At 41.2% G+C, this 9364-nt stretch overlaps 2 protein-coding genes across 2 annotated transcripts; both read left to right on the forward strand.

The window, feature by feature from the left end:
* Positions 1–4470: 4470 nt before the first annotated feature.
* On the forward strand, positions 4471–6313 carry BDR25DRAFT_35204 (uncharacterized protein). The gene is made up of 2 exons (XM_033694957.1): positions 4471–4636; positions 4700–6313. Exon 2 carries the CDS (start codon positions 4939–4941, stop codon positions 5998–6000), a length of 1062 nt encoding a protein of 353 aa, XP_033547322.1. The 5' UTR covers positions 4471–4636; positions 4700–4938; the 3' UTR covers positions 6001–6313.
* A 997-nt stretch (positions 6314–7310) lies between these two features.
* BDR25DRAFT_226246 (uncharacterized protein) lies at positions 7311–8418 on the forward strand (the record flags this gene model as incomplete). The annotated part of the gene is made up of 3 exons (XM_033685197.1): positions 7311–7823; positions 7910–8178; positions 8379–8418. The coding sequence occupies 3 exons, from the start codon at positions 7311–7313 to the stop codon at positions 8416–8418; spliced, it is 822 nt and encodes a 273-aa protein (XP_033547323.1).
* Between the last annotated feature and the right edge of the window lie 946 nt (positions 8419–9364).

Raw genomic sequence — 9364 nt, forward strand, 5'->3', positions numbered from 1 at the left:
TTTGCTAAGAGTATAGAACTAGAGCTAGATAAACTAGAGAGGCTAGCTTGTGTAGTCCTTAAGCTAGTACACTTCTGTTAAGAGAGAAGCATCTTAATTAGCTATAATATAGGCTTTGAAAGTAATAAAAATAAATAAAAATAAAAAATAAAGCTTCTAAATAGCTTTTACTAGCGCTATAGTTATATAAAAAAAATTATCCTAGGTTCTTAAAGCGCTAGGCCTATAACTGTAGAGGATAAAATAGCCTAGCAGTAGCTGTTTAGAAGATTAAATAAAGTGACTCTGCTATCTAAGAGAGCTCAAGGCTCTCCTTATATACACTAAGCTTCGGAACATAATATCTCCAGATCCCAAGCTGCGTCCCAGGCTCTGAGCCCCAGCCAAGGCTCTTAGTATACGCGACATAATTTATATTATATAGTAACTTTATTAGCTGCTTAAAGCTTAGTAATTTTCTATTACACTAACACTAACTTATATATAATTATTACTACTCTTTCTAAAACTTTTTTAAACACTTTAACTATAAAAGTTAGTAAACTATTCATATGCTTTTAAATTTTTATTTTTATAAGCATTAATTATAACTTAAGTTTTAGAGTATTACTTAGAGTTTATAACTAGTAGAGCTTATTATATATAAGTAGTAGTAGTAATAAAGTGCACAACTTTATATTAAAGCCTATTATAACTTATTATAGGTTAAACAGAACTAATATAGCGCTTTAAAACCTTTCTTAAATATTACTAAAAGTAATTATAGTATTATTAGCTACTTTACAGTATAGTAAAAACTTTATTTTTATAATATAAGTAATTTAGTTATATATATGGTTTTTAGCTTAGCGCTTAACGTACTTCACAGGCGAGTTGCTTACACACCTAAGTTGCTTACTTTTGCTAAGACCCTACTAAACTACTTTTCCTACACTAATGCATTCCCCACAACACTACTTAGACGCGCTAAAAGAACATTAGATACAGCTTACACTCTAAGCTTTTAAATAAGATATAAAACTTTTAAAGAAACATGCTGCAGCTATATATAAAGTTCTATAAAAGATAATAAATAACTATAGTACTAGATAACCTTTACAAGCTAATTCTACAGCTAAATTATAAAGGCTAGGTAATAAAAAAGAGCAAGTAATTATTAAGACTATACTTAAGCTATATGCGCAAGGAATTTCCCTTTAGATAGCATTTATAGCTAATATAGCTAATTCTTTACACACTAAGCGTAATCTAGACTATGTTTATATAAACTAGCCTAGTATGTTTATATAAACTAGCCTAGTATGTTTATATAAACTAGCCTAGTATGTTTATAAAGTGTTATTTAAAGCTTAAAGTAACATTTAAGCGTAAGTATAACTATAAAAGAGCTTTTTATAAAAGTTCTAGAGTAATTTAAAGTAGGTTTAGCCTTATAAAAAATATTAAAGCTAAGTATAGCATTTAGGATAATAACATGTACAACTTTAGTAAAATAAGGTTTATAATTAGCTAAATATCTTTTAACTATACTTACACTTAAAACTTTACTTTAAGCTTTAAATAACACTTTATAAACATACTAGGCTAGTTTATGTAAATATAGCCTAGATTACACTTAGCGCGCAAAGAATTAGCTATATTAGCTATAAATGCTATTTAAGAGGAAATTCTTTGCATATATAGCTTAAGTATAGTCTTAATAATTACCTGCTTCTTTTTATTACTTAGCCTTTATAATTTAGCTGTAGAATTAGCTTGTAAAGGTTATCTAGTACTATAGTTATTTATTATTTTTTATAAAACCTTGCACATAGCTGCAGCATGTTTCTTTAAGAGTTTTATGTCTTATTTAAAAGCTTAGAGTGTAAGCTGTATCTAATGTTCTTTTAGCGCGTCTAAGTAGTGTTATAGAGAATGCATTAGTGTAGGAAGGGTAGTTTAGTAGGGTCTTAGCAAAAGTAAGCAACTTAGGTGTGTAAGCAACTCGCCTGTGAAGTACGTTTATACTTTTTTAAAAAAAAGTAAAATAACCTACATTAAGTAGCTATAAAAAGTGTAATAAGCAAAAAAGTATATAAATAGTAATAATCTTATTATTTTTATAGTATTACTAAAAATAAAGTAACTTAGAGCTTTTATAGCTATTAATAACTAGTAAATAGTAGCTGCTAATAGTATGCTTCTTTATATGCGTGTTGAAGTGCTGTAACTAGTCTAGACTAAGCTAATTAGTAGTCTAGCTACGCTTAAAAACTATAATAACTTAATTTTAAAGTAAAATTATTTATACTAGTTTAAAAAGTAATTACTACCTTAAAAAATAATAAAAAGTAAAATAGCCTACTTTTTAGCATTAATACTCTAAATAGCTGTTGTCTACTTCTAGTTACCTAGCTAGACTGCTTTTAGCTATCCTTATCTCTCTAAACTTATAATAGCTACTTTAGAAGATATCTAGCCTGTTATAAACCTTATTTTATTAAAGTTATATATGTTATTATTCTAGATGCTATCCTTAGCTTTAATATTCTTTATAAAGTTAGACTAGCTTTAAATTACTATAAAAATTTTATAAAAAGCTTTTTTTAAATTATACTTACACTTAACCTTTACTTTAAGCTCTAAGTAGCACTTAATAAATATATTAAGCTAGTTTATACTTAGTGTGTAAAGAATTAGCTACATTAGCTATAGCTACTAGCTAGAGGGGAAACCCTTACGCATCTAGCTTAAGTATGTGCTAAATAATTACCTTCTTTTTATTATTGTCTAGCTTTTATAAGTTAGCTATATAATTAGCTTTAAAAAATTATTTAATGTGTTAGTTGTAAGGCCAGGATAGCGCTTACGTGTAAGGCTGAGATGGTGCTTACTGTAAGGCTGAGATGGCGCTTACGTGCGACAGGTATATATACTATTCTGCACCTAAAAATTAACGTTGGTTAATTATTTATACCTTTTAGTTGTATTAGCAGAGTAGTGTAGAGCCCTGTTCTTTACATAATAATTAACTAACAACAAGGATGTTTGCGTGTTTAACCTACACCTTAGACAGCTTAGCTAGTTTATAGACTAAAACGTGAGGCGGCCTCTTCTAGCGCCACGTTGTTGCTGCTAGGAGGTCTAGTGTATATGGCTTAGCTGGCGTGGGCCACTAAACGTTGCGTTGTTATTTTATCCCGCGCCTTTAGGCCGCAGGTGGTCAGCCTCTGGCCGGTAACCGAGACATGCGCATAGGCGCCTCTGAGCTGCGGGTAGGTCATGTGACGCCTGGGACATGCGTCTGCTAAGAAGGGGGATAATGTAAGGCTGGGATGGCGCTTACGTGTAAGGCTGAGATGGTGCTTACGTGCGACGGGTATATATACTATTCTGTACGCAATAATTAACGTTGGTTAATTATTCGCACCTTTTTAGTTGTATTGGCGTAGTGGTACAGAGCTCCGTCCTTACATTAGTTACTTATTATCTTTTAACAGACTTTATAAATAGCTGTAGTGTGTTACTTAAAAAGTATTATGTCTTATTTAAAAGCTAAAAGTGTAGGCTACATCTAATATTTCTTTAACACATCTAAGTGGTGTTATTAGAAATGCATTAGTATAGAAAGGGTAGTGTAGTAGGGTCTTAGCAAAAGAAAGCAACTTAGGTGTGTGAACAACTCGCTCGTGAAGTACGTTAATATAAACTATATAGCTCCTTAGACCCTTAGTCTACAATGCATGACTCCTCTTAGAACTCGTGCCCCTGCAAGGGTACAGTATCTTGTGTATGAGTCAAACTTGGTGGATCAGACCGATCGCGCTTGGTGTGGGAAATGCCCTATCTGAAACGGGTATGTATAATCTTAAAGTGCTGATGGGTTTGCTGCTCTCATTACGTGGGTACAGAAACAACTATTACATCTATAGCTGCCGTCGCCTAGTTATAGAATAAAGACTGACATATGGACGGCAGTCGTTCACACAACCAGAATGAGCCATCCACTGTACGTTTTAGGGGTTAGGTGATTGTGGCGCACATGCGAACATGTTGGGGGCGGTTTGGAGGCTGTTCATTCGGCGAATCCGGTGCCCGCTTTCTGGCCCTCTTTTCCGCGTCATTCCAAGGTTGTCTCTCAGCTGCGGTGCAACGATATTCATTCCAATACATACATATCAGGAGCTTTGATCCATACAGCTCGATCCCTTCTCAGCTACTACCGTCATTGTTCAGTGCATGCAACATCTCCGCCGAGCTGCGCACCTAGATGACATGGCAACTCGCGATAGTTTTTTTCGTCTTGATCGCAAGATTGCACAGGTCGAATTTAACAAATCGATCGCAGGATGTTATCGCGATGGAAACGCCGAGTATGATGTCGTTGGTGCGCTACTCCTTACCTGGAGGGAAGACGATATGAATTGTAAGGAAAAAGAGGTTAGTACGGCGGTCTAGAGAGACTAATTCGTCTCTCCTAAACTAACGAGCGGATGTTAGGTGAACGCATTGGAGAAGGTTCTCAAAGATCAGTTCAACTATCGCACCGAGCAATATGAGATACCGCCCACACAATCGGATGAGATACTCTTTACGAGGTTAAAAGCATTCATTGACTGTTACGATGGCCCTTCCAAGCTAGGGATTATATACTATGGTAAGTCTTTCTATATAGAGATTACACATGGTTCATTTGCTGACCACCTGGCTAACAATATAGGCGGCCATGCCGAGAGAGTAGAAAACGCCGAAGGAATCGATCTGGAGCTCTTTGCGAGGCGGACACATCACACAGCACCTGCAGCCAAGCTATCGAGAACAAACACTACGCTCAGTGACATCAGTCTCCCCGAGTCTCCGGTGGATGGGAAATCAATCGCGAAAGACAGACCCCAGCAGCCCCATGTCAGTTTCAAGAAGATCTGCGAACAACTCAAGACATGTGAGACGGATATCCTTATGATCGTTGATAGCTGTTTTGCTGCTGGAGCATTCACCGACCAGCCCTTCGGCGGCAGGAAATCTGAACTTTTCTGCTCCATCGCAGAGAAAGACTGGGCTAGAGCGCCAGGTCAAGAAGGATCTTTCACCAAGATACTCACGACCACGTTGAAAAAGATGATTGGAGAGATTCCGGAGGGCTTCTCTACCTCCGATCTCTATCGTCAAGTCTATCAGCAGCAGCATCGGGCTCTGAAACCGTTCCACTTCACGCAATCGAGGTTTGATTTTGGAAGAATCTGGTTGAGGCCATGTCGACAGAAGGACGAATCAACCACCAATTTGGGAAGTGCCACCACCGCTGTGGACTCGAAATACTCTATCGATGTCCGCTTCCAGCTCACAAAAAGTCCTGACCTGGCCGAATTGAACAAACTGGTCAAAGCATTGCAGTACATACCATTCGTCCGGAAAGCCGACTTGCAGAACATGCATAGCCCAGAAAGCGACCTGAGCCAGTTCATGCGAACCGTACACCTAGCGAACCGTCTGCGACCACTGCTTGCGCGAATCCGGCGTCGGCGCGACGGTAGGCAGGCGCAACAGCTTCGTAGGACCGACACTACCCCTCCCTCTTCTCCGGTCGTAGAGGCGTCTACCAGCGAGCAATTTCTCGAAAAGGAGCCGAGGAATGTAGGCCTATTTGATTGGAGCCGGTCAAAAGCTGTTACACTGTATGATGAGCGCTTGTCGCCCGGCCAGTGCTTTGACTTGAAAACATCACATGCAAAGCTCCACGACCTGCAAGCACCGACCGAAGTCCCAGAACATCCAACCGTCGCAAATGCGGCTCTCCAGATAGTTAACCAGGAAACGCATGCAGATGCGACTAAATCTAGCCGCAGTATCTTTCGTAGGGCTGCCACTTGTCACCCTTCCCGTCGGGCTGTCGATGGCTTGTTGTTCTTCACACTAGGTGTTCTGGCCCCCACCCTCATTCGTTGGGCAGCGCAGGGTAGTGCATCACTGTTCGCAGTATCGCACCTGACATTCGTGGGACAATACATCCTGGCGCCTTGAGCCTTGTTGCCTGCCTGACACTTTGTCATCGTTCACCGGCCAGGAGGACTCACTATAAGAGAAGGCTGAAGAAGGGCCTACATTTCAATCTGCACCTGCAGCAATGGCGACGAACGAAGCGACATCCGAAGCGAGGCAGAAAGCGATGGACGAAGCAACAACCGACAAGCTCGACGTGGGTCTTCCTCAAGACCCTCGTGACAGTGCGGTACTGACGCGCACAGGACATCTCTCCTCCTATGTCACCGGAAATGGAGACGCAAGACGCCCCCGAATACAGGGCTGACATCGGGCCAGGAAGGTGGCAGGCCGTAAGTGCCTTCACACACATGCACTTTCAACTGTTTCAACTCGTTGATGACAGTAACAGCCACCTTCGCCTTGGAAGCTGAACGATAGTGTCTTCTTACGTCTGAAGGACGGGCGCACGGCTGGTCCTTTTTCTATCGTCAAGCTTCACGCTCCGCAAAATCGCTCTGAGAAGTGGCGGTACGACATCAGCGACGGGTCCGGAAAAACCAAGAACAACATTTCCGGGTCTGTCATTGTGTGATCAACAGGAGGTGCAAAGGCGGCAGCTAGCGGGAGAATTACATGGGATTACGGCGTTTCCGAGGGATTTGTTGATGAGGAGCGAGGGAAGGGCCGAAGGCAAACTTGCGAGACTTGGGGGCCGATTCTCAGCTGTTCGGGGGTGGCTGATGAATTCCTTTTGGGGGGTGTGCTATGCAGTGCGACGAGGGTATCCAATCGCAACGCTTCTGTCAATACTACATTGTTCTCCAACATTTGATGGACATTGATGTGGCTGGTGACCAGTCAAAGCCCCCTTGCACAGCCCTCATGCTGCAGCTGAGGGAGCCGATCCACACCCACTATATCCCTCGTTTGATGCCCGTTCTTTGAGCGTTGAATATCGACACTAGCCACAGGTGAACTCTGGTCTTTGGGGTTATTTCTAGCTTCACGTACACGCTCGAATTTATGGAGTCTCATCATGGGGCCGAAACGCCACAAACCCCTCCCAGGAATGGACGACATACGTCGTATAGCAGCGACAATTCGACCGTCTGTGGGGTCGACATCGAAAAGAGAGATCTAGAGAGCCAATCTCCCAAGTCTATCGATCGAAGCTTCAGCCATTATCTTGGTCTCTCTTCGTCAGTCTCTCCAAATTTGGACGATATCGAGGAAGATATAGCCGAGTCTGAAGACGGCGAGGCTGCTGATGTGAACGCTTTGGATTACCAGAGGAGTGCGTAATGCTGTGACCGCTCATATATTGAAACGCTGGGCGAATACTGATGCATATGAGTGCAGTTGACGACCATCCAAATGGCTACCCCCGTCTAGCGGCCCTGCTCAATAGCGACGAGAACTTCCTGATCTGTCGCAAGTACGGCTTCCTACATAATCGAGTACTCCTCTATCGTCAGGACGAACTGCGCGAGCTCGAACAAGAGCTATTGTCTATGGACAAGGCTGCCCAAAAGAAGGATGACACCATGTTGAAGTGTCGCACACGCGAGGAAATGAAGACCGACGAGAGGCGAGCGTTGATCAATAGAATCGATGACAAGCTTCGGGAATACAACGATATTGTGCAGCGTACCAGATCTTTCGCGTCATTACAACGAGCAACAGAGCGCAATCACAAGAGTGTGTGGAACTGGGTACATCATAGTGCACCTTTAGTACAAGCCGAAGCTTCGACCTTCGACAAAGACCGCGACTTCGTGGCAATTGTTGATGCAAAGGAAGGTAGCTGGTTTGATGGCCGTGTCGAAACGGCTTTGTCTAAATTCGGTGGCTCATTCACGAGGGTATGCACCTCCCTCACCTAGCTTCTACCCGACTTTCCCGCGCTCGACTTCTTCAAATCGCAGCCGTTGCTGACATAAATACGTAGAAAATATTCATCTCTAAACGCGATCGCAGTAGCACATCTGACAAGCTTGTCAGACTCTACTCCAAGAAACGTATTGACGTTTTCTCACGCCTTGTCATCACCTTCCTCGCCGTCATATTATTAATGGCTCCCGTCATTGCATTGTTCGGTATAAATCAACGCGCTAGCATCAAGATCTTGATTATCTTCCTATTCACAATGGCATTCTCTGTAGCGCTAAGCTTGTGTACAAAAGCGAAGAGGCACGAAGTGTTCGCCGCCACTGCTGCGTAAGTCAATATTTTATTCGTGATAGTTAATGTTACTTCTTTATTTTGAAAATAATTTGCTCCTTCTATGCCTTGCCGCTCCCATCTGCAATTGTTAAATTCAAGTAGTCAACCCTGATCTTCTATAACTCTGACTACCATATAGTTGTTCGTGTTTAAAACGTGATAATAAACACAACATAGAGCTAACAGTGTTACAGATACTGCGCAGTCCTAGTTGTGTTCCTGGGGAATCTATGATACCCATGCTTAATGATGAATGTTATTATGATTACGCATTTATAAACAACGTTTATGTCAACCAAGCTGCTACTATCAGCAAGCTGCTACCCTAACTAACTTTCTACATCTTCTAAACTTTAAGCTACTATGCCTCTACCAACTGCTACTTAATTCGTTTATAAAGAAGTAGATAATATGCTTGCTATTTTCTTTATTACCAAAAGTAGATCTACAGTGTAAAACGCAAGGTGACGAATGAAAAGCAACAGGCTGCGATAACTAAGCAGACGTCGCTGAAGACATGCAAGGTCTAGAGGACTGGCATGATGAAAACACAACGATGTGCGCGGCAGCTTATGTCACGGGTCACGTGACTATAGCTTATTATAGATCTCTATAGCTTACTAAAGTATAAACGCTAAAAAGTGAAAGCTATAACGTACTCTACAAGCAAGTTGCTTATACACCTAAGTTGCTTACTTTTGCTAAAACTACAACGTACACTATAGGCAAGTTGCTTACACACCTAAGTTACTTACTTTTACTAAGACTCTACTAAACTACTTTTTCTATACTAATACATTTCTAATAACACTACTTAGACGTGCTAAAAGAACATTAGATATAGCTTATACTTTAGGCTTTTAAATAAGACGTAACTGTTACGGTCTACGGTTGGACCAGCGTAACCCCACCAGCAGTGCTCCACAGTCTAGCTGGATTGGGACAGGGCTCGCCTACGAACCAGTCGGAGGACACGGAAGCGGCACGACTGCCTGAAATTATGGAAGAATGCATTGTCTAATAGAAGGAAAGGCCGCGTACTAGGAGGAGCTTAAGGGAGCTTAAGGAGCTCTCCTTAGCAGGCTCCTATAAACTCCTCTAGCTCCCCTTAGCGCCCTAGCACATATATATAGTTCCTCTATTAAACAACCTTTAAAAGGTGTGTTTAATATTTAGTTTA

The sequence above is a fragment of the Lindgomyces ingoldianus genome, assembly GCF_010093535.1.
Source record: "Lindgomyces ingoldianus strain ATCC 200398 unplaced genomic scaffold BDR25scaffold_17, whole genome shotgun sequence".
Taxonomy (NCBI): Eukaryota; Fungi; Ascomycota; class Dothideomycetes; order Pleosporales; family Lindgomycetaceae; genus Lindgomyces; species Lindgomyces ingoldianus.

Excerpts from the sequence above, each read along its gene's own strand:
- BDR25DRAFT_35204 (XM_033694957.1), top strand. The coding sequence starts at position 4,939 with ATGATCGTTGATAGCTGTTTTGCTGCTGGAGCATTCACCGACCAGCCC.